This window comes from Rhinolophus sinicus, linkage group LG01 (assembly GCF_036562045.2).
Source record: "Rhinolophus sinicus isolate RSC01 linkage group LG01, ASM3656204v1, whole genome shotgun sequence".
Classification (NCBI taxonomy): domain Eukaryota; kingdom Metazoa; phylum Chordata; class Mammalia; order Chiroptera; family Rhinolophidae; genus Rhinolophus; species Rhinolophus sinicus.
The window spans coordinates 165418224-165443803 of record NC_133751.1 but is presented as its reverse complement, the minus strand read 5'-3'; the positions used below and the strand labels follow the sequence as shown (position 1 = coordinate 165443803).

General features: G+C 34.6%; 1 protein-coding gene across 7 annotated transcripts in view; it reads left to right on the top strand.

Annotated features, from left to right (window-relative positions):
* Positions 1–25580, top strand: part of PDE1A (phosphodiesterase 1A) — a 398473-nt gene that overhangs the window by 345092 nt on the left and 27801 nt on the right. For all 7 annotated transcript variants that reach the window (XM_074338956.1, XM_074338931.1, XM_074338941.1 and 4 more), the window contains 4 exons: positions 3005–3105; positions 10810–10935; positions 14001–14102; positions 14213–14333. In XM_074338956.1, coding sequence (XP_074195057.1) covers positions 3005–3105; positions 10810–10935; positions 14001–14102; positions 14213–14333 — 450 coding nt within the window. The remainder of the gene's footprint in view (positions 1–3004; positions 3106–10809; positions 10936–14000; positions 14103–14212; positions 14334–25580) is intronic.

Genomic DNA, 25580 nt, shown 5'->3' with positions numbered 1-25580 from the left:
AGTACGTAGGACAGTTATAAAGATTAAATGCCACCATCTAATTAAAATGTTCAGTTGTTGTTATCTCCTTCTTCCCTGCCATTATCATTGTGCAGTCAGTACTCTCCCTACTGACATACTTTGAGGGCTGCACATTCTAGAGTAAGTCCACCGGAGGATGTCTCTAGGCAAAATGCAACCTGCAGTTTAAATGAAACAGTGTCTACATTGTTCAGGACGCATCGTCTTAACTCTTTATTTCTGCTCATCAGGAATCCGAAGCACCTCAGTTAGGTACTGACCACCATTGTAGTTGAGAAGAGTGATATGATTCAGCCTTGTTCTCCCTGGCTTGAATCATTTACAAAATCCATGAATTTAAGCGTCTGTGTTCTGACATAGAAGTCTCATTTGACCCCAGAATAAAATGAATTGGCAACTAAGGAGCTGACATCAGCCCCACATTCTATTTTCACTAAACAAAATAGATTTTTTTTTTTTTTAAATAAGTGTTCAGGTTCAATGTGTTTCTCTTTTCCCAAATGATTTTATAATGTAAACTTTGTCATTAAGACCACGGTGTGGTTATAAATAAGAGGATTCACGGAGGAAGTACTATTTATGGGAAGTGGAGATTGATGGGACTAAACACTGGAAACACATGTATAATCCATTTTGACAGCTAGAAAGATAATAATTTTAAATATTTATGAGATAATCTATACATTTAAATCCATTTCTGACTTCCTAGTTAACTCTTTTTTTTTTTTTTTACAATTTCAGTGTCATATTCTACATTATCGTAGTAGATAGTGAATGTTGCTTATTTAAAAAAAATCATAGTTCAATCTGTAAATCTTAAATATAACCAATAGGAAATACTTAAAAAAATAGGTGATTTTTTTTTTCTAGGAACAATTTTCTTTACTAAAACAATGGGTTTCTAGGAGTACAAACACTGGTGTAACTTAAATTGCTCTTCATTTCATGATACTTAATTCCAGTCTCACTGGAGACATTGGAGGCTCAGTCCCAATCCAGCCTCTAAAACAGGCCTTTAATAAGGTCATTTTCTTTCTTTTAATGACTCAGAATTAAATGCACCTATAAACACAGAATAGCTAGTTATATCAACTCCCTTTGGTTCTGAAAATCATTGCTGCTTCGGTCATCCAACTGTGGGGTATTTATTGTTGAATTTCAATCACTAAAGATATGTTAGCTCACTTATTTTCCAGATTCAATGACTTAAACAATGTGTTTAAGGTAATAAGTTTAGTAAAATGCCACTTATTCTGTATTTTGCTATATGACGCGACTTGCAATAGGCACAGTGCATACATTTAACTGTAAACTTCTAAAAGCCAAAGGGAAATGATCACTCATTCTATTTTCATGGGAACTATGGCAGAGAGGGAAAATAACTTATTTGCCTGAGGACTAACCAAGATTTAAAACCAGGATTGTCTAATTTCACAGTCTTTTCCCACTACTCCCTACTACATCCTCCTAATGCAAAACTGGTGAAATTCAATTCAACAGGCAAATATTAAGTTCCTATTCAAGGCCAAATGCCATGATAGCTTTTATGAAAGAAGCAAAGATTAATAAGAGCATGCCTTCAGCAACTGTGAGACTCAACGCTTGTCACCTCCTTCATTTTTTAACTCATGGACCTACAACAGCTCCCTCTTGCCTGTTATGCAAAATCCAAACTCATCAGCTCTAATTAAGATAGTCTATCAACTGTTTCCCATGCTCTGCACTCTGTTTTCAATCTCACTTCACTTGACTCTCCAACATGATATTACTACTGGTAATTCCATTTTCATATAGACATCTACAGTATCATTCTACATTTGCTCTTTAGAATCTCTGTTCCCAAACTTGCAGTTAGCTCCCAATCTCTTTCCATCCTGATTCCAAGATCCACTGCTGCCAAATCGACATCTGTCTGCCTCTCTACTGCATCTTTTTTCTGTGACCTTTCATCACCTATGCTTGTAGTTTATATTTTTCTGTTGCTTTGGGCAAGGTCTTTAATTGTTTCAAGTGTACAGAATAAGACCCTAAGAGCAAGCCTCATGTCATTTTGGGTCCTCCATTCCTAGCATCAGGTAACACCTTCTACCTACGGTGTTGTCCAACAGCACTTTTGGTGATAATGTTCTACATGCTGACTGCTTGCCACACATGACTGCTGAGCCATTGAAATGTGGCTACTGTGAATGTGAAAGGGAACTTCACTTTATTTATTTTTAATTAAATAATCCCATGTGCTTATTTATTTGGCAGTGCAGTAAAAGAGAAACATGGGTGTAAACAAACTATTAAATTACCCAAGTGCACTTATCATAGTAATGGGATCTTTGCTAAACCATCCAATTGATAACAAAAAGGTACAATGTACATAAAACAGGTGGTCTGGATCTTACATGAAAGCATTTAATCTTTCATCGTTATTAAGTTTAATTTGCACAGTTATAGGCTATATGTTTCATGAAAAACAAATGTGGTAAATTCTTGGAAACTTCTAAATCTTTAAATACACAAATTAAGTTCAGTTTCTCTCATGAGCAAAGTGAATATTTTGGAAAATTTTCAGATGGAAAATTTTCTCATAATAAGGTCTTCTACAAAAGTTAAGCTAAAAGACATTTTAATGATGTATGAGCTATATGTTAAAAATCACTAACCTATGATGGATTGCATGGGAACCCCAACTGGTAAGGCTATGAATTCAAAATCCAGTCAGGGTTCACATTTTGAAATCATAAAAAAATTACTCTTTTTCCAAAGAAAATTATAATGTTTGAATTTTGAACTTAAATGCCATGAAACAATCATTGACCTCATGAAGTATTTGTTTTATGTACAATTAACTGAGGAAAAAGAGAAAAATTTATTTAAAATCAACAAAACAATTTTCTCTGATTACTTATACTGGATGCACTGAACATTTTTGTAGAACGACAACATGACCTCGGCTTTCTAAACATGTTGGAATTTTTCTTTAATTTACTAGCACTGGCTCACTGAACTGGAAATTTTAGCAATGGTCTTTGCTGCTGCCATTCATGATTACGAGCATACAGGAACCACAAACAACTTCCATATTCAGACAAGGTAAGCTAGAAAAGTATTAACATTTCTTAGTTAACTTTGTAAGCGGGCATTTTCCCACCAAATCGTGTCGTAACGCGGGGCTTTTTTGACATTTTCTCGCCAAAATTAGACTTTCCGTAAAATATTCATATCTTTCGATCTATTTGATATTTTTCTATGAAACTTTCGGTGTTTTAGTTTAAAAAGATGTCTCTATTTATTTACTTTGCAAAATTTTTGCCGGTTCCAACTAGAGGCGATATGACGACTTTACTCGTTTCCCACAAACAATGTGTTAAAACTTGAAATGTGTGTTCCTGCATATGGCTTATCTTAAGCGGATTTAAAGATAATAATGATGGTGTCAAATAAGAATAGGTTTAATAAATGTTAGCAAAATTCCTTAAGCTGCAAGCATTTAAGTTAATCAACCATTATTTATCAAGAATCTTGTATATATTTGATGGTATATTTAGCAATTTAAAGAACATAAAAATGTGTAAGATAATTTTTCTCTACCCAGAATTTATACTCCAAACTATCCTACAAGTCAGATATTTATTCACTGAGACAAATTTTGCAACTTATTGTTAGAAACAGTTTGGTGTCATTATGTACTTGAGAGTAATAAACGTGCACTTCTGGAGAAAAAAAATCTAAAAAATCGAAGAAATCTTACTTCTAGATTAGTTTGAAGTGTTAAATTTAACATAATTGGAAAATGAGATTTTTTTAAATGATGGTGATGATGGCAGTTATTACAATCAAAACACCAGAGTAGAGGTGTATTATTAGTCTGTGAGGGCTAGCATCATAAAATACCACAGATTGGGTGGTTTACATAACAGAAATGTTCTCACAGTTTTGGAGACTGTCTATAATCAAAGTGTCAGCAGGTTTGGTTTCTTCTGAGACCTCTCTCTTTGGCTTGCAGATGGCTGCCTTCTTGCAGTGTCCTCACATGGCCGTGTCTCTGTGTGGGAGCATCCCTCCTGCCTCTTCCTGTTATAAGGACACCAGTAGTGATAGGGCCTCGTCCTTATGACCGCATGTAACCTCAATTACCTCTTTAAAGGCCTTATTTTAAATTACAGTCATATTCTAAGGGACTGGGAGTTAGAACTTCAACATATAAATTTTCAAATACAATTCAGTCCATAATAGAAAAGTGCTCTGTAGTTTTTTGGTTGTACAGAGATCTTAGTGGCTGAGAGGCAGAATTTGGTCTAGGACCCATCAGGGTCATTGATATCCACAGGATCCTGAAATGTCTGCCTTTCACTATCAGAACTGTTTAAGATGGAGATGTAAGTGGACAGACCGATATCTTTCTGGAACCACAATAGAACTCGCTATTCTTATTGTGGGAAAAATAAACCTAGTTATTTTTAAATTTGTTCATTCTTTTAAATTAATAAACTCTATTTCTTAGAGCAGATTTAGGTTTACAAAAAATTTGAACAGAAAGTACAGAGCTCCCATATACCCGCTCCCCCCACCCCACAATTTCTCCTAGTGTTAACATCTTGCCCTGGTGAGGTGCATTTGTTACAATCAATGAACTAATATTGATACATTATTACTAACTAAAATCCCTGGTTTACACTAGGGTTTACTCTTTGTGTTATACATTGTATGAGTTTTACAAATGTATAACACCATGTATCCACCATTATAGTATCACACACAATAATTCAACTGCCCTAAAAGTCCCCTGTGCCTCACCTTTTCATTCCTCCCTTCTTTCTTCCCCTTTACCTATGGCAACCATTGATCTTATTAATGTCACTATAGTTTTGTCTTTCCCAAAATGTCACATAGTTGAAATCATACAATATGAAACCTTTTCAGACTGGCTGTTTTCATTTGACAATATGCATTTAAAGCTCCTATATATCTTTTCATGGCTTGAAAGCTTATGTCTTTCATTGCTGAACAATATTCTATTGTCTGGATGTGCCAGAGTTTATTTACTTATTCACCTATTGAAGGATATCCAAATTTTGGCACTTATGAATAGAGCTGCTATAACTAGTCATGTGCAGGTTTTTGTGTGGTCTGTTTTATTTGTTTTTTTTTATTAGTAATTTCTAACAACTGATTTTCCAGTTATAGGAAGTTATTTTATTGAGGTGGGAAACAATTTATTAAAATATTAGACATTTTAGACATTCAAGGGACCCTAAAGTGACTGAGATCCATATTATGGATCATCTGGCCTAAACCTCACAATCTAAAAAAGAAAAAAGCACGTTTCTCTAGAAGTGACATCATCTGTTTATATGCACACAGTCAGCTGATGGCAGCAGCGGGATTGAGAAGCTCAGAAGAGGGGCACTCACTCTCAGTGCAGTCTACATACACGTCTCTGCTCCCATGTCCAGGGACAGGCAGATAATAGTCCCAAACCTGTATAGCCTGAAATGGATGAGCTTAGAAATCATGGCTGCCTTGATGGAGATAGAGGAAGAGCTGAAATTCACACAATGAAATATTGCGGAAGGCATTGTCTATGCCCGGAGTCCCCCAGGTTGACAGAACATGAAGGAAAAGGAAGAGCCAGAATTCTGGTTTAGAGGCAGGAATGTTATTAACCTCCATGTCCGGCTGTAGAGTATAGGAAGTTGTTTTGTTTTTATTTGTGTTAAACATCAAAGGAAAAGTAGACTATGTGGATGGTTTTTGCTTATCAAAGGCTCTTGTACATCTACTCAATCCATAATGAGTGGGATTTTAATTAAAGACAGCTCATTACTGAGTTGGGGCCTGTATGGGACAACAGTTTGGGGAGTTGGAGAAGGCAGCAAATAATTTGTTAACAATAAATACTTCTTGCTCTTTCTACTTTAAAAACTGAAGGCAATGGACTGGCCTTCTCCAGCAGCAGTGTTAGGCCATTGTTTCTAGCTTTCTTTGTACCAATCATTTACAACTGAATGAAGAGTCCTAAGTTTTTTATACTTTGGACTACAGAGTAGGGGGTGAAGATGGAAAAAAGAAGGAGGAGAAGAAAGAGAAGAAGGAGGAGGAAAAATCCTTTTTCTTTCTTTTTCTGTTTTTATATAGAGAAACTATAAAAGGGGGGTAGGTCTAGTGTTTTATTTTTTTTCTTGTAAATGACTTACCAGGATGAATTATTTAATGTGTTACTTCTATCAGAACTTGAAAATTTTATGAACAAAAAGTTGTAGTGACCACAAATGCAAAAAAATAATGTGCTTTTTAAAATTATCACTATCACCTTCACATTATATCTGAGGAGTACGAAGTCTGATGTCACAGATGTCAATGATTCCATTGCATTTTATATTATTCACTGTTACTTGGACTTAGAGTGCTTTCCTATTGTGGGAAGCTATTTCCTGGATAATGCAAAATGACTGAAAAATAATTTAAAACATAGTTCAAGGCTAGATTTAATTTCAATATAGACGTTATAATTCATGAAATCTTTGAAAGTGTAAATAAATGCAAATAAGTTCTTTGTGAAAATACCGAGCTACACGTTACCATGGATACTGGATGTTGCTTAGAGTCTTGTTCTTTTCTTAGAAGTCAAAGACTATCTCAAACATTAAAATGATGCTGTATTCTCAGCATCCTGTTAGATTTATGAGACAAAATCATACATACTTTGCTACAACTAAATCTGGTTCAGAAACACAGCTCTTCTTGTTGCCAAAAGGTAAAGACAGTGATATTTGGAGACATATCTTTTAATAACCCTGGCAGAACTGCCATGGCTAGATTTGAAGCCATACAAGTGATAATGGTAATAATATTTGATTTACAAATTACAGTTTTTTTCCATGATCTCAGCAAACTTGTGGAGATACTTGGGCAAGATCCATTCAATTCTCTCTTAAGTAAGGATTACATATGCGCTTTGCTAGTTCAGTTTGCTTTGTACTGAGCTATGATTATTGGCTATGTAACTTTTAGACCATAGCTGAAATTATTAAAAGAAAATATGTTTTGGAACTATGTGCTATTAGCTAACTACGTACGTTATTCTACTTTTATGAAGTGATAGAAATAAAAGAGTAAGTAATTATTCTACTGCCTGATAGGTCATTTCCCCTTCGTTGGATTAATAATAATAACACTTGGTTTATCTGGCAGACTATTAGATACAGATCTCCAATGTGTTGCTTGCAACAGGAGCCCAGTTTCTTTAGTTCTTTGTTTTATTTGTCCTTGGATACTCTTCGGTAAACATTCAGTGGTAGGGTCAGTGCTAGTTTATAACTAAGACTCTACCCACTGAAAAGCCTAAAACAGTAAGTCTTAATGAGGCAATTTTAGTGCTGACAGAATATGTATCTACCAGGAAGATACATATTTTTGTTGCCTACCTCCAATTAGTATTTTTGCTGCCTACTTCCAATTTGCCAACTTATGTGGATGGCTTCACCATTTTAATACATTGCATACAGTGACTGCTTCCATTCCACACTTTCAAAATGATCTGGCAACTTAAGAGGATAAGAAAGGAGAAGCAAGGGCTTCATTATACAGAGATGAGAATACTTGGAATATTTCACACTTTTTGTTAGAAGACCAAGTTCAAAAATGCAACTTGAAGTAGCTTATTTGATGATCAAATAATATGAAAATACAGACAATTGAGAAATAAAAGTCTTTCCTTGATGAATTCATCATTTAAAATGACAATATTCATTATAAATTGGACATTATCCAACATAAGTTCTAAATTTTGTTTAAAGAATGGTTCCCCAGTTTAATTTAAGGCTAAAGGATATAATATTCAATTTGAATCACAACATTATAAGGGGGAAAACAGTAGAATTATAAATATGATTTTCATCATCTCTTCTGCCCTCTGCCCCAAATAATTTTAGTTCAAGGGAATGAGGGTGGTAATCAACTCTCTGGAAGAAATACAAAGAGGCTGCTTTGTTCACTGAGTGATTAAGAATGTTAGGTAATTTTTTCTCTCTCATTGGCATATCTAGATTATCTCACAGGTAACTGAATTACAAATAGAATGGAGAAGGCATAAGCATATTTAAAATACGTTGTTTAGTACCAAGTAGGCTTTGTCCCAGGTTCAACATTTGAAAATCAGTTAAGGTAATCTATTATACAATAGGCTAAAAATGAAAAGTCATATGATCATATTAATAGATGAGGAAAAAGAATTTGATAAATTCAACACCCTCACATGATAAGAATGCCCAGTAAACTAGGAATAGAGAGGCAGTTCCTCAACTTGATAAAGAATATCTCCAAAAAAAAACCGTTACAGCTAACATCATACTTAACATTGAGAAATGTGAAGCTTTCCCACTAAGATCAGGAGCAAAACAAGGATGTGCCCTCTCATTACTGCTTTTCAACATCATACTTGGAGTCCTAACTAATTCAATAAGACCCCTCCCCCAAAAAAAGTATACAGATTGGAAAGAAGGAAAAAAAATTGTCTTCAGTCACAGGTGACATGCTAGTCTCTGCAGAAAATCCAGAAAAATCAACCAAAAAAAAAAAAACACTGCTGGAACTAATAACCAATTCTAGCAAGATTGCAGGATAAAAGATTAATCACTTTCCTATATACAAGCAATGAACAAGTGGAATTTGAAATTAAAATCATGATATCATTTATATTAGTACCAAGAAAAAAAAAGTAGTTATAAATCTAACAAAATATGTACAAGATCTATATGAGCAAAACTAAAAAACTCTGATGGAACAATTCAAAGAAGTAAGAGGAGACATATTCCATGTTCATGGATAGGAAGACTCAATATTGTCAACGTGTTAGTTCTTCTCAAGTTGATCTATATCTTCAGTGCAGTCCCAATCAAACTCCCAGCAACTTATTTTGCAGATATCAATAAGCAGATTTAAAGTTTATGTGGAGAAGCAAAAGACCCAAAATAACCAACACAGTATTGAAGGAAAAGAACAAAGTTGGAGAATTGACACTATCCAACATCATGACTTACAATAAAGCTATAGTAATCAAGACAGTGTAGTATTGGCGAAAGAACAGAGAAACAGGTCAGTGGTACAAAAAAGACAACCCAGAAATAAATTCACAAATATATGACAAAGGAGCAAAGGCAATACTATGGAGCAACAATAGTCTCTTCAACAAATGGTGCTGGAACGACTGGACATCCGCATGCAAAAAAAAAGAATCTAGATGCAGACCTTGCACTCTTCACAAAAACGAACTCAAATGGATCATAGACCTAAGTGTAAAATGCAAAACTATAAAACTCCTAGAAGATAATATAGGAGAAAATCTAGATGACCTTGAGTGTGACAGTGACTTTTTAGACACAACATCAAAGGCACAATTTATGAAAGAATTTGATAAGCTGGACTTCATTAAAAACAAAAACATTCTTGTGAAAGACACTATCAAAAGAATTAGAAGACAAGCCACAGACTGGGAGAAAATATTTACAAAAGATACATCTAATAAATGACTCTTATTCAAAATATACAAATAACTCTTTAAATTCAACAATAAGAAAACAAAGAATCTGATTTAAAAATGAGGCTTACCAGACACCACACCAAAGAAGATACACAGATGGCAAATAAGCATATGAAAAGATACTGCACACCATATGTTATCAGTGGAATGCAAATTAAAACAACGATGAATCACTGTTATACACCTATTAGAATGGCCAAAATCTGGAACCCTGATGACACAAAATGCTGGCAAGGATATGGAGCCACAGCAACTATTATACATTGGTGATGGGGATGCAAATTTAGTACAGCCACTTTGGAAAACAGTTTGATGGTTTCTTATGAAAACTAAATGTACTCTTACCATATGATCCAGCAATCTTGCGCCTTGGTATTTACCCAAAGGAGTTGAAAACTTACATCCACAAAAAAACATGCATGCAGATATTTGTAGCAGCTTTATTCATAATTGCCAAAACTTGGAAGCAATTAAGATGTCCTTTAGTAGGTGAATGGGTAAATAAATGGTGACATATCCAAACAGTGAAATATTATTTAGTACTACAAAGACTTGAGCTATCAAGCCATGGAAAGACATGGAGGAAACTTAAATGCATATTACTAAGTGAAACTAGCAGTATGAAAAGGCTATATACTGTATGATTCCAATTATATGGTACTGTGGAGAGGTAGAAAATGGAGACAATAAAAAGATCAGTGGTTGCAGGGGGTTAAGGAGGTGGGAGGGATGAATTGGCAGAGCACAGAGGATTTCTAGGGCAGTGAAAATACTCTATATGGTACTATAATGGTAGATACATGTCGTTATAAATTTGTCAAAATCCATAGAATATACAACACCAAGAGTGAACCATAATGTAAATTATGGACTCTGGGTAACAATGATGTGTCAATGTGGATTCACCAATTATAACAAAAGTACCATTGTAGTGGAGAATGTTGATAATGCGGAAGGCTATGCATGTTTGGGGCCAGGGAATATATGGCAAATCACTGTACCTTCTGCTCCATTTTGCTTTGAACCTAAAATTGCTCTAAAAAATAAAGTCTATTTTTTAGAAAGTTGTTATACAGTAAAAAAAAAATTTAAAAAGAAACTAAGTACTTCCATAAATTTAGGTGTTCAGTTGCAGGGCTTTCACTGATGAGATGTCTTATAACTTGAATATTTTTATTAGACACTCATGCATGAAGTCTAATGAAATTTTCTACTTGGCTTTTTCTTTCTTTCTTTTTTTTTTTTTTAATTCTTAGGTCAGATGTTGCCGTTTTATATAATGATCGATCCGTCCTTGAGAATCACCATGTGAGTGCAGCTTATCGACTTATGCAAGAAGAAGAAATGAATGTCTTGATAAATTTGTCCAAAGATGACTGGAGGTGAGTTTCATAGGAAAACTACAGGAAATTAAACTTCAGAAAAAAGTGAAATTATGTGATTTAATGTGAAGAAGACCTTAAAGATGAAAGTCAATCCCTTACTCGTAGTACAAACTCAACATTCTTTGACTAGATGAATCTGAGAAGGATTTACCTAGAAAACTTTGTTCAGGAGCCAGGCTCTGTTAGATGGAGCTGAAGTATTTCCAGGCCAATTCAACATCTATATGTATGATAGCCAATCTGTAAGACTACACACCATAAAACAGATACTTTAAGATACATAATTACATATTATCTGGAATGGAACACTGCTCAGTTGTACCATAATGTGGTCCTACATCAATTCAGAATATTAGGGTCATTTGATTCCTTCACATATTACTTTTCTGTACATGGAATTTAGCTTTTTTTGAAAAAATAAAGAATTCACTATTTGGGGGAAAACATTAAAAATATAATATATCAAAATGGCTCAGATATAGAAGGAAATCTTACATGTTTCTTCTACAAGGCATCAGTCTGCTTAAAAAGAAAATTACATGGAATGGTGATACCCCTTGCCATGTAGGAGAAAATAACACGATGCATCCCTATCACTCAGCGTAATATTTCCTTGTTTATTCTTGATCCCTTGGCCATCGTCAATCCCTTCATTTGACTGTAGGGTTGCCATATTTAGCAAATAAAAAATAAAGGACCTCCCATTAAATATAAATTTCAAATAAACATAGGAATGTTTCAGTGTTAGAATATCCCTAGTATTCTATGAGACCTACTTATATGATTTAAAAAAAAAAAGCCTTTGTCTTTAACAAAGATCTTGTTAAGTCAGTTAATGGATTGAAAAGGTTCCCATTTAAATGCAAAGAGCCGAGTTTTTTTTCTTTTTCCTCTTTCTCTTTAAATCCCGGTAAAAAGACATGTCCATATAAAAGAAGTGACTTGGGATCAAGAATTGCCTTAAAATAAATAAAAGGTTAATTTAGGGTTTAAAATAACCCTAATGTTCCATGGTTACTTTACCAAATACTGAAGCTTCCTGGTTTTTCAAGGTTGCTTTTGCATCTCAGGAAAATCTCTAATGTGAGGAGGAGGAGGCACTTTGTTTTGGGAACCCAGTTCAGGCCTTTCATTTGATTCTGCAGGTAACAATAGCCCATGAAGTTTTGCCTAGGAAGGCCAGGATCTAATTGTAAAAGAATTTAAAATCAACAGCTGTTGGGCAATGTGAACAGAAGGGGCGATGGTAGAAGCAGGGAAACAAGTTTGGAGGTATTAACTAAGGTCTGAGAGAGTGACTATTTACATCTAGAATATTTGTTTCTTCAGAAGTGCTTATCATTCCCAGAGGTAACATTATATTATGAATTACTGTTCTTTTGCATTAAATTTGTTCCTTCTTGAAGTTAATTCTGTTGCTATTTCAGTATAATTTTATCCCATTACACAATATTGTTTAATATCTTTAGTATTTTATTCTAATAATTTATTCCTGTATTATTTTGTAAATTCCTATACAGTAACTTCTGAGTCATCCTAATTGAATGGTTTTATAGAATTGTTTTAACAAATACTATACATATCATATAAATTGTACAATTTAATAGATCCAACACTTTCTAAAAAGCTATAAAAGATCTATTTGCTAATATAAACTTGATAACATTGACCCAAGAATTAAAATATAAATAGGAGTATAGTGTAAGGAATAGAGTCAGTGCGGGTCAGTTATCTGAAAAGCACCATGTATATATGAGATTTATGTATTTCATAAAACTTTAGTCTCACTTACCTTAGTTAACATGAATATGTTGGTTTAGTTGCTGTTGCGATATGGGTCTCCTCAGAATTTCAGAGAAAAAATGTAATTGAGAAAAATTTTATTATCTTTAATAACATCCCTTCCCTTAATATTTGACTAAAAGTATTCTAAGCATGCTATTCATATCATGAACAGCAATCAGTGTATTGATTTCTCATGGCTCCCATATAAAAATCCAATTGAACTGAGCACCCATAATTTTCAGCAAGAGCCTCCAATATGTGATTTTTTTTTAAAAAAAAGAAAGAAAAAAAAGTAATTTGATCATACCATCTTTAGGTAAAGTTCTTTTACACAAAACTGTAATTTATATTTACCACTCACCTTTAATTCAGCTTTCTCCACAGACCACACCTCAGAATGAAAATAAAATACGGTTTCCCATATGAGTAACTATTTTACCTAGCTGTACTGAGCAAGCAATGAGTTGTGGAACATGCAAAACTGTGCTGAGGTGACTTACTGTCTACTTAGCGTGAGAATGAGTTATTCATGTATAGGTCTTGTGATATGGTCACCATATTTAGTGTCTTGGTTAAAATTTCAATAGTACTGATAGTTCTTTCTAGGGTCAGGATCCCAACAGCTTAAGCAGAGAAATGCCACTCACTTTAGAGTCTTCGTTTTTCTGGGGTTCTAATGATGAAGGGTTGGCACAATGGAGGAGTTTTAGAGTCAGCTTTGGTAGTGGGAACTTTTAGGGTTGAAACTTATCTCTGCTATGTACTAGCTATGTGACTGGGCTAAGAACTCAGGCTTTTGTGGTGGGAAATACCCACTCACAGGGTTGTGATGAAGATTAAATGTCTTAATACCTATACAAAGCACCTAGAACACTGCCTGGACTGAATAAATACTGAATAAATAGTTGTGGTTTTATTGATAGCACAGACTTCATTGAGGATAGTTTTTCTTTAAAATTATGTAGTTGGATAGGAAAACAATATTTTAGAATTATGAGTGGGGGAAGGGTGTAGGTGTGGGAGGAGAAAGCATCCAGTTCTTGAAGGGGAGATGTTAAAAAGCATCGTTCACAGATCACTCTCCTGGCAATTTCCTAAGTCTTCAAGAGTTAAAAGGTAAAATGATGTAAACTTTTATAAGCACTTTTACATTAAAATGTAGCTTCTTTTGTGTTCATATCCATTAAACATAAAATGTAATTCATGATGTTTAAGGAAATGTTCCGCTTGAGAACAATAAAGAGCCAACTGAACCTTTCCTTTTGATGACTTCACAGGGATCTTCGGAACCTAGTAATTGAAATGGTTTTGTCTACAGACATGTCGAGTCACTTCCAGCAAATTAAAAATATAAGAAACAGTTTGCAGCAGCCTGAAGGGTAGGTTATTTATTTATTTTGTGATGTTCAAGTTCCTTGGGTTTGGACTTAGAAAGGACTGTAATTGGTTACTTTGTTCTAATAATTTGAGTATGTTCTTGGTTTGACAGGATCGACAGAGCCAAAACCATGTCCCTGATTCTCCATGCAGCAGACATCAGCCATCCAGCCAAATGCTGGCAGCTGCACCACCGGTGGACCATGGCCCTGATGGAGGAGTTTTTCCGACAGGTGCGTCTTTCATACTCTATGCAAATAGTTCTGGAAATCCTGACTGTGCCTATTGACATTCAAAAAAGGTGACTTATTATCAACTGGCCACAATACATTCTTGGGGCTATCCAGGGGATCTGCTATGAATCACACAATTATCATAATAAAGAGTCTCCTACCACTCAATTCTGTATTTTCAGATTATTTGATATCTCAGTATTGTTCTTTATTTTTAACATTTAGCATTGATTTTGCAACTATTCTGAAAACAGAAAAGACCAAATATGTTACTATATTTGGATGATTGGTTTCTATTACCCATTGTCAATGTATGTGATATATGGTTTGTTTTGAAATAGTATTGCATAGTCCTAGGGAAAGTTACTCAAAAAATGCATACGATATGATTCATTTATATGAAGTTAGAAAACTGGCAAAATATCTATGAAGATTGAAATCTGAACAATGGGTGCGTATATGGAGTGGGATTCACTGGAAGAGGTTAAGAGAACTTTCTGGGATTGATGGAAATATCTTATATCTTGAGTGTTACTTACACAAGTGTGTTCATAATTTATACAGTTAAAATTTGTACATAATTTTTTCCTTGATTTCAAAAATAATATATCAGAATAAAGGTGCTTCACCAATGATTTAAAGAACTCTAAAAAAATCACTGTGTTAAAAAACTATTTCTACTAAATCCCAGAGACTCTTGAAAATTACTGTTAGATCTACAAATAATATCATTACTTGTATTATCCCCGTGTTTTATTAGCTTCAGACCAGACAAGGAATACCTGACAGAACAATGAGAGTAATGAATTCAATGAAATTGAATCTAGATTTTTTATTTCTGCATATAAATAACTTTAATATTTTTTTAAAAAAATATTATGAATTCATCTTCTCCACTACTATTTGTTTAAAACAAATCCCTTACATTTCAGTTGTCATTGATCCATGGTTCCTCTCTTAGTGTCAGAAAATTTTAAATTCAATTTAATGTGGACATTTTCTTCCTGTCTTTCAGTAAAAAGAAATGCCACATTTGCTAAATTTTGAGATGTCGAACTGAATTTACCCAGAGCCACTGCACGAATGTTTCAATACTTAGTGGTTATGTGGTTTGGACCCCTTCAAGTGAAACGAGGAAGAAAGTTTTCCCCACTGAGAGAGTGATGTTCCCTCCCTTGTGCATAGAGGAAACAGCGCATACGTCAGCCTTCTGTTTCCTCTATTTTCCTGTAACATCACATTTCATTTTATAATGAAATGAATACAGACACTATTATTTATCATCCACCTCTCTGGAAAAGCAGATGTTTAAAACTGTCTGTGCTGTCCACCTAAAACTCATATAAAATAATATGGAATATCAACTCTAACTGAAAAAAACAAACAAAAAATTAAAAATAATAATAAAATAAAACTGTCTCACTGACTGAGAGCATTCCTCTATTTCTCCTGTCAGATTTACTTTACTGTCTTTATACAGTTTCCTGAGCATGTTATGAAACCTGGGAGGCTTGTGCTAAAATGGAACAGCTACTCCTGGTCGAGGGAGCCTCTTATTGTTGACATTTTTACTATCGCTCGTGGGCCGAGGATCAGTGAGCACTGTCTTCTGCATGTTTGTGGGGCTAGGCCTTCCTCCGGCCAATAATTCTGACAAAAACCATTCATTCTAAAGTTTAGCACTATTTTTGACTTCACAATCACCTCCCACCCTTCTTAAATATATTTTAAGTAAACATAAGTTTATTATATAAATGTTTGAGAAACACAGATAAATATAAAAATAAATCTAGATGTTTTTGAAGTTCACTATCTTATTCTTGAATTTACCAGAAATGTGACTGATACTAATAATGAAGCTTCCAGCATGCAGTGATGTTTGACATTTGAATTTCAGGGTAGAGGGAAATCGTTCCATAAGGCTGCTTAGTTCCTTTGTCATTTTCAGTGCCTAATAAACGGTGACTCAGATATCTGAATATCTGATTAAAAAACACCCAATACAAAAGGTCAAGTTTTAGAATAGGTATAACATCACTACACTTGTTTTTGTGATCTGCATTTTTCAGATTGTATTGCTTAGAGGAAGGAGGTGTCAGGTTTTTGTTTTGTTGTTTTTTGACAGAACTCTGGGTGACCAATGATAGCCATTTGTGTAACTGCAAAATGTTCAGGAATGGCAGTCTGTGCTTGAATGACCTTAACATGTAAGGCAATATACCATATTTGGCCGTGTGTAATGCACGCCCACATCTTTGGCCCAAACTTTCAGGGAAAAAAATCTTTTGTTTTAATTTTTTTTAATTAAAATTTATTGCGGTGACAATGATTAGTAAAGTTACATAGGTTTCAAGTGTACGATTTTGTAATACATGATTTCTGTATCACATTGTGTGTTCACCACCCACTCAGTTCTTCCATCACCATATATTTGACCCTGTTTACCCTCTTCTACCACCACCCTCCCCCCTTCATTTTAATTTTTTAATTGAAATTTTTATTTTTTTATATTTAGGTACTTGTTTTTTGTATTATAAAGGAATTTTAACATTTATTTATTTATATATTATTACACTTTTAACTCATAAGCATAAATAAAATAATTTTAAAACATTTATATAGATACAGAATTAGGACTACCCATGTATAATGTGCATCCTGATTTTTCCCTCACAACTTTGGGCAAAAAAGTGAGCATTATATATGAGTATACATGGCAAAATATGGTACTTACAGCCCAAAGAAGAGTAAAGTGAAAAAAAACAGTGTATGTGTTAATACAGGCTAGTATAAAATCAAACTATCCCTGCTAGCATTGCCTCTTTTCTTCAACTCCAAAAATCCTCTCAGATCATAATAAATTGGTTTAGGACTTCAGTTTTTAATAATGGAATCTTATACTTAGTTCTCAGCCTCCACATTTTTTAAAAGTAAATCACTTTCAAATCCCCTTCAGAAACATGTAAAGCAAAGCAGGAGAGTGTGGAGTTAAAGGTCAAATGAGTGAGTTTATACTGCCAACAGACATGTTTTACAAACAAACAAGTTTATCCTTATGAGACTTATGCTAAAATATGACCTTGACTCCAACAGGTAAAGTGCTTTCATTAACTCAGTTACTAAATGAGTCTCCCAGTCCCCTTACTTGTTCTTACCATACCACGTATCTTAGCCCTTTGAAGGTGGATACAGCAAGGAATCTGAAACTGTTCGGTTTATGCTTTGTCCTGAGTGTATTTGACATAAACTATTTAATTAGATCTGTGTAACTATGCAGATGTCCTAGGAATTGGCAGGACTGCAATGGTTCTTCCATGTTTTTTTTCTTATTCTTGCTTATCTTCACGTCACCACCTGTAAAACTATCAGTTTGTAGAACCTACAGTGCTGAGATCCCTTTTTGCTAGGCATCTAGCCAAGGGACTGAGGTTTTCACCTCAGACGGTCAAAATAGTACGTTCATGAAGCAATTTGAAAATATGTTCCTTGATTCCTTCGGAATGTACTAAGAATCTAAATACTGTGTCATGCGATCCACTGTCTGTACTACAGAATTTGCGACAAATCAGGCAAGGTCTGCCCAGGACTCATCACTGTCCTCAGCTGCTGTATAAATGGAAGCATTCTGTGTTTCTTGTTAAGTATTTTATGTATATTGGGCAAACATAAGAAGCCTAATAACGCAAATAAGAGATAATTAAACTTGGCTTCAGGAAACCCAAATGTGAGCCCTAGTTTTTCCAACACATTTCCTACACAATCATGAAGTTTAAAAAGTAGCCAATTAAGAGAAATATTTTTCTTTTTCCTCTGCAAAATATAGCACTAGATTCAGAATTCATTCAATAAGATTTTAAACAAAATTAGAGACTGAATATAAATTTTTAAAAAATCAGAAAAAGTACTCAAGGGAAAGAGATGATTTTTAGAATTTTCAAGAACATCAAGAAGATTTATGTGTGCATGTATGTGTCCACATATACATGCACACATATGTGTGTGTGTATGTGTGTGTATATATATATATGAATTAATGTTTCAGAAATATCCAGAAACATTTTGGGATGTGTTGATTTCTAAATCAATTTTGTATTAAATTGTCTATCAAGTTTATTTTGTCTAACAAAAGGGCTTAAATAAACATTAAGAATTTCTAAAACACAAGGCTTTTCTGGAAGACAAACCAATGTAAAACCAAGCTATTTGTATCATCTTTTAAAATCCCATCAATGTTACCCCAATCCTTGATGTAACAACTGCTTTAGGTATACCTTCTAAAGCCATGGGAAACTGTAGTGAGAAGAGATCAGCATTTGCAGTCTAGAAAAACTCTTATTTCTGACTCTTGAGTAAGCAGCTGATGGTAAAGGAGATAAAGCAGGTCCTCATCTCCAAGGCGCATTTCACAGGACACCTGTGATGTGATGATATAGTTAATGCCCTCTCTTCAAGTGTTTATGCCTCTGCTCTTTGACTGCAATGGATGCATTCAGAAGCTACTCCATTCATTTCAGCTATGACTGATATAACTGAGAGAGTAGAGATGAAGGTACCAGACAGGAAAATAACCATTAGTAAAGGAAGACAGGTTTTGGTTTCTTATTGCCTTCTTGAATAGACATATTAGGTTGACAAGATAAGAAGTTAATTCAACTAAAGTTTAAAAAAATAGTCACTGCCATTAAAATGTGTTCATACTTCATACTATATGAACCCAATAACTGATGTTTTTTTTTCCTTTTTAACTACTTGTTTTGTGATGCATAAAAAGAATTCAGAGTTTGTGTAAAACCTGTATTTACCAATAGGTATTACCTTGTCAGCCAAGAAGAAACAAATAATTGGAAATACAAAATATTTGGAAGGGAAAGTCAAAATGATTTATCCTAAATTGTGTAGAGTCAGGAACCTTTATTTTCTTCAGTGTTGCTAGAAACAGTATAAAGTGTGTTACTTCAAATTGATTGTATTTCCCATAGTAATAAAGATGTATTTAGTTATTATACTCTCAGCCAAGAATCTGGCATCACAAATTCAGAGACACAACAAAAACATTTTCATAAATATAAGGTACTGTAGCTATGAGCCAGGATAATAGCTTAAAATTTAAAAGTCAAAGCTTATAGTTTTAAGAAGCATAAAAATGTTGTAAAAATCAATTATACAAGATGTACTAATGTTCTATAAAATATTTATAACACAAAAATACAATTATACCATATCATATCATAAATTTTACTGAAAGTGAATGTGTTAAGCTATAATAATCATTAAACATTTAAACAGTTTTGATGGCTTTCATAGAATTTAGAAGCACTATTTTTAGAAGGAATGCAGGAAGATAATTAGATGGCCTAAATCCCTTAAATAAGTTGTCCAAAGAAGGCTAAACTATGGCATCTGCCCCTCCTTCCTCAAATAAATCCCCTCTAGAACTAGTGGTCCCTCAAATTCTACCCTTGTAAAGTACAGTGGCCCCCCAAGCCTGTGGCCAGAAGCTTGCTGTATGCTTGCTGCTGGTATTGCTTCTGAGATTAAAACTTAGGTTTCAGGTCAAAAGCTTTATCAAGATTTCATGCTTCACTTTTTCCTATCTTCTTTATTTCTTTAAAACTAGAAACTGTTTTGACTTCCGAGAAAATACAAAACAAGAAAACAAAATGTGCCATTCACTGCATTTGATACCTTGTTGACAGCTATCAGAGCATTTCACACTGTTAAGAAAGCATAAAAACAATTATTAGGTCTCTGTCATGGCTTTTCAAAGAAGCCTCAACAGCTTCCAAAGGAACTTAGATGAGCATAATCTGTCAGGCTTGAGCCCATTAGGCTGCCTGGTGCTTCCATGTTGATGGTACCACTTTCTCCACCTCCTCACATGCAGGCTCATCCCCAAGAACAGGTGCAGAGATCCAGGGGTGTAATTGAGTAGCATTGGTTAATTGAGTTTAGTGGCCTTAGGACCCTACAGTTTTGCTCCAACCACTTGTACGAATCGACACATCAGAATATATATACAGTTTTCTTTTCTTAAAATGTGCATATGTTTTTTGGCACTACTGCCAATTAAATCCTCAAAAAAAAGTATGCCAAAAATATGTATGCACATTTTAAGAAAGGAAAACTGTATTAAAATTGTAATACTTGTTCTATACCGATAACAAAAGATAAATACAAGTCATGTTTGACTTCTGCAATTACAAGGGGTGATCAAAGTGGTTACCATCAGCATCCAGACACCTCTGATTATGGCAAACTACTGCTTGAGCAACATTGACCAAAATTTCCACTTGTACACTTGTATACATTTTTTGGCACCCCCGGTGTGTTTGTGTGTATGTGAAAATTATATATATATATATATATATATATATATATATATATATATATATATATGTGTGTGTGTGTGTGTGTGTGTGTGTGTATATTAAGTTTAAAGTATATTTTTGGCCTCCTAAAGGCAGAACCGTCAAATGAAAGTACAACTTTCATGAAAAACTAGTTGATTTACAGAATGTCTGTTGCTTTGACTTCTGATTTCATCTCAATGGAAAGTAAATGTTCCTTATTTAGGGACAGAATAAGGAAAATTGTAAAGTTTGTCAAATTTATGCTCAGGGGTCCTAACTTTCTCTTTACATATCTTTTCTTCTCCTTTAGTAGTTCTCTCCCTTGTCGTATTGGGTTTCCGGTGCCTTCAGAGTCTGGCTACAGAGCCCCCTACTAATTAAGCACTCATAGCCTTTATTCACCCTAAAGAATAAATAGCACTTTGAAATATTTATAAATAAATTAAATAATTAAAGCACATTAGCATTCAATGTGCTTTAGCAGATGAAATTTAATATTCTAAATCAATTGTGAAGTATAAGAAGTAAATAGAATATGAAATCTCTCCTCTCACTACATCTGTCGGAAGGTCAACCCTGCATATATCTGTTGTGAGGGCTAAAAAAAGTTAATTAACTTTTCCTCTCACCTTTTAAGTTTCTCTAGCTGGGCTAATAATCAAATTAACGAGACAGAGTAACAGGAGAAAAGTCAAATTTCTAATACATCCACATGGGGAATTCATATAAGCATAAAAATTCCAAAGACAGTGAAGAAACATTAGGTATGTAAGACATTTTGGACAAAGGAGAAAAAGGCCGGGTGTGGGGGGACTATTAGATTTCAGAAATGACAATGGATGATTTACAGGTGGTTGAGAAAGACTGGAAAACACATGGCAGACAACTCAGAAACATTGGGATGCAGGGGTATCTAGCTAACATTTACTATACTTAATTCAAATTAGGCTATTCAGGTTAAGGCCAACATCCTAAGGTTTTCTTCCTGAAGCAGGTGTTTCCATCTGAATCTCTTGGGCAGGAAGTGGGGAGGGTCAAATGTTCTTTCTGAGTCTTGTTTCTTAAGAAATAGCTTAAAATCAATATCCCAAAAAGGCAGCTTCAGGGCGGCAAAACTTTGGTTCCCTTCATTGTCAAATGCCTGACTATAAGTCCTAAATGAAAATGTTGCCATCCAGCATTCTATGAAATTTAGTTCATGGAAAATAAATCATCACAATGCCTATTTCAGTCCCAAATTATCATCTTTAGTTCAAACAAAGTACTTATATATAGAATAAAAATACACCTATTAAAATATCAGATAGCAGCCCTTGACCAATAACACCAATCAGCTCAGTTGGACCTGCATCTATCAAATAACTGTTGACTTAAGAAATTGCCCACACCTGTAGAGAAGTTTAATGAGTTTATTTCAGCCATATTAAAGACAATCCACTGGTGGTAGATTAAGGGGGTGGGAGAAAGCAAAGCAGGGAAATCTCTGAGATTGGATAAAAAGTAAAATGAAGAGACACATACTTCTTTTACATTGGCGGATATAGGATAGTCAATGATTAACATTCATAGCAGTAGAGATGGTGTTAGGGGAACAGGATAACAAGGAGGGGTTCTGTAGTCTCGTGCTCTGGTGTGGTGGATTGTGCCTGGGGTGTCCAGAGAAAGGGATTACTCTGACATTGGAAAAGTATGTTATCTTAGATGAAAAGAGACAACAGACAGGCTCTGCTCACTTAAGGTAAAGATTGACTTTTGTCAAGGAAGCTGCAGGGCAAGGATGTGACTACTGGCCATGACCCGCGTTTTGTTAGGAAACGCGGTTAATTTCCGTTTCTGGAGTTATAGGGCCGGCCATGCTGGCCTCCCTTGAGCTTGTCAGGTTTAGTATATGGCCCCTTTTTCGTCCATATTAAGTATTCCCAATATCACATTTCCCATGAATTTTATGAGTAGCTTTATTTCTATTTTAACAATAGTAATATTCTGTATATTTTAACACAAACTATTAATGATATTATTCTTGTATCTTATTCTCAACTTGTTAAAAAACAAATCTATAATAACCTTCAGATCTAGCCCTCATACAGATTGTCTTATTTCTATTCATGGTGCCAAAAGCTCCTTTCAATCAGGTTTGAAGTCCAAGAGTCATCTTTAATTCACTTCAAGCCATCCCCTACAGTGCCAACAAATTAATCTTTCAAAAGTGCAATTCCTGTCATGTCAATTTCTTGCTAGAAAAAAGGGAGGAAAAGAAGCCAATGCCTGTCCATGCTAAATTAACTACCAGTCCTTTTTCCTGTGGTTTAATACCATCAAAGATATGCATTAGATATCATAAATACTTTTAATTTGCGCAGCTCTGTATTTTTGCTCTTATGAATTATTGTTCTTATTAGCTAGCATTTAATGACTACTAAATGTTAGTCCCTGTCCTGAGGCTTCACATGAATTAGATAAACTCAGGATAATCCTATTAGGTAGATACTATTATATCTTTATTCTTTATATGAGTAAACCAAAATTACCAAGTTAGGTAACAGATGAAAAGAACTGATTTCAGCCCAGGCTGTGATATGTCTGAAGTAGCAGATAGAGCATTGTACAGTAGTGATTCAGCTCTGTGTCTTATGACTCCAAGGCTAATGGTGCAAATAATTCCTTAAACCAGATAAAATTCTAATTCCACATGGAATGGATGCTGTTATTTTCTAGTGGAATGAGGACAGTTGCTGGGAGAGATCACAGAAATTCTATTCCCTATTTTCTCTAAGTCGTGACATGGTAAATATCCCTGGTTGTAGCTACTTTGTTTACTGCTTTGGTGACCATTTCTAGGTTTTCCTGAACATTTCTGATTTCAAACTTTCCACCCCTCATAATCAGAGGCATGGTTTAGAAGAAATGTACCAGCCAACATTGTCAATAAAACATTAAAGCCAATAAAAACACCGACATGATATAAAGATCACGATGAAAAAGTTGTTAGAGGAAGCAGGGGAATGGAAACTCTGAAGCCCTCAGGCAGATGTCGCGTTTTTACCTGGGCTTTGCAACGAAGCAAAAGTGAAGGCCTCTCCCATTTGTCTCCTGATTTCAGAACCTGACCTTGTGTCTTAAGTTCTGGCCATTCTGGCCTTATGAAAGGCCAGTGTACCCCTTGCAGGTATACAACCAATAACTTAGGAGAAAATAGAGCCCAAAGCATTCTTTCAAATGGCTAGACAATTGAAGTAAACAGGCACCAGTGAAGTATCCTTTCTTTTGTAAGCATAGCCCCTTAAGTGCAAAGGAAAGAACTGGTGTTTGACAAACCTTGTGATAAAGTTTTGTTCAGAGTACCCACCTTTATTTTAGGATATGAAAATCTAATTAGCTTTTATGATGTTAAACCCAAATATTTAAATAGAATTCTTAAACATCGTGCTCAGTTAATCTACTATAAATAAGGTCAAATAATAATAATAGTAATAATAAAAACATTGACGTTTAAATTTTCTCTGGGAGAACATTAAAATAAAATTATGCATATGAGATGCAAGAATGTTAAAGATCTTCTTTACTTGCTATGGAGATTCAACTAAAATTGGTTAATAAGTAGAAAGATGTTTCAAAATGCTCATCTACTTTTAATTTTAAAAAGCAGTCTAATCATGAAGTCCTGATACTGAAGATCTGCTGATGTATTTGTCATGGGACAAAAAAAAAGGGCAGAAAAATTTGTAAGTTTTGTTGTTAATTAAGTGCCAAATAACACACTGACATGACTATTTTATCGTGACTTCAGAAAATTCAAAAGAGCAAGGTGTGTCTCTTTCTAATCAAGGGGTTGTAATACCAAAGCAGAGTCTCTATGTGCTGAACATGTTCATGTTTTTGGCCCTCTGCAATATGTTCCCAAAGGAGACCATCAGAGTAAAATTATATATACCCGGATTCAGGTTTTGGTTTTATCTAAATAAATAAATAAAAATGTGGTGTGATTAAAAAAATACGGTGAATGTTTAAATTTTAAAAAAATTTATTACAGTGAAAGACACATTGCCATTAATCCCCTTGAAAACACTTCCCCTCACTTCAAACACACTAATTCCATCTTTCTTGCCATTTTCTGAAGCAGTTCTGGAAGTCCTCTTTCTTGAGTGTCTTCAGTTGTGCTGTCATGGCTGTCTCGATGTCCTGAATCATTTTAACTTTGGGGAAGAGCCGGAAGTTGCACGGTGCCAAATCCGGTGAATAAAGTGAATGAGGACACACTGTAATGTTTTTACAGGACAGAAATTGACATATACCAGAAGCAATGTGTGACATGGAGTGTTGTCATGATGGAGAATGAATTATGACACACTTTAAAACTCACCTTCTCTCAACCGTAGCTCACATCCTACTGACTACACCAAACAAGTTGAAACTTGTCACACACTGTCACTAAGGTTTGATGTGCCACTTCCCATATTGAAGATCCCTGCCTTTCCTTTGGATGGCAGTCGGCAGCAGCATTCACAGTATTTTTGAAATCACAACAGGAAAAGTCTCCGTGTCACACATTGCTTCTGGTATGGCAATTTCTGTCACATAAAAACATTATGGTGTGTCCTCATTCTCTTTATTCACTGGATCTGGCGCTGTGCAACTTTTGGCTCTTCCCCAAAGTCAAAATGACCATGAAAGGTAAACATTTTGAATCAGTGTAGGACATAGAGGCAGCCATGACATCACAACTAAAGACTCTCATGAAAGAGGATTTCCAGAACTGCTTCAGAAAGTGACAAGAACAATGGGATAAGTGTGTTCATAGCGAGGGGGAGTATTTTGAGAAGGATTAATGGCAATGTGTCTTTTACTGTAATAATTTTTTTAAACATTCACCATATTGTTTGATCACACCTTATAAATA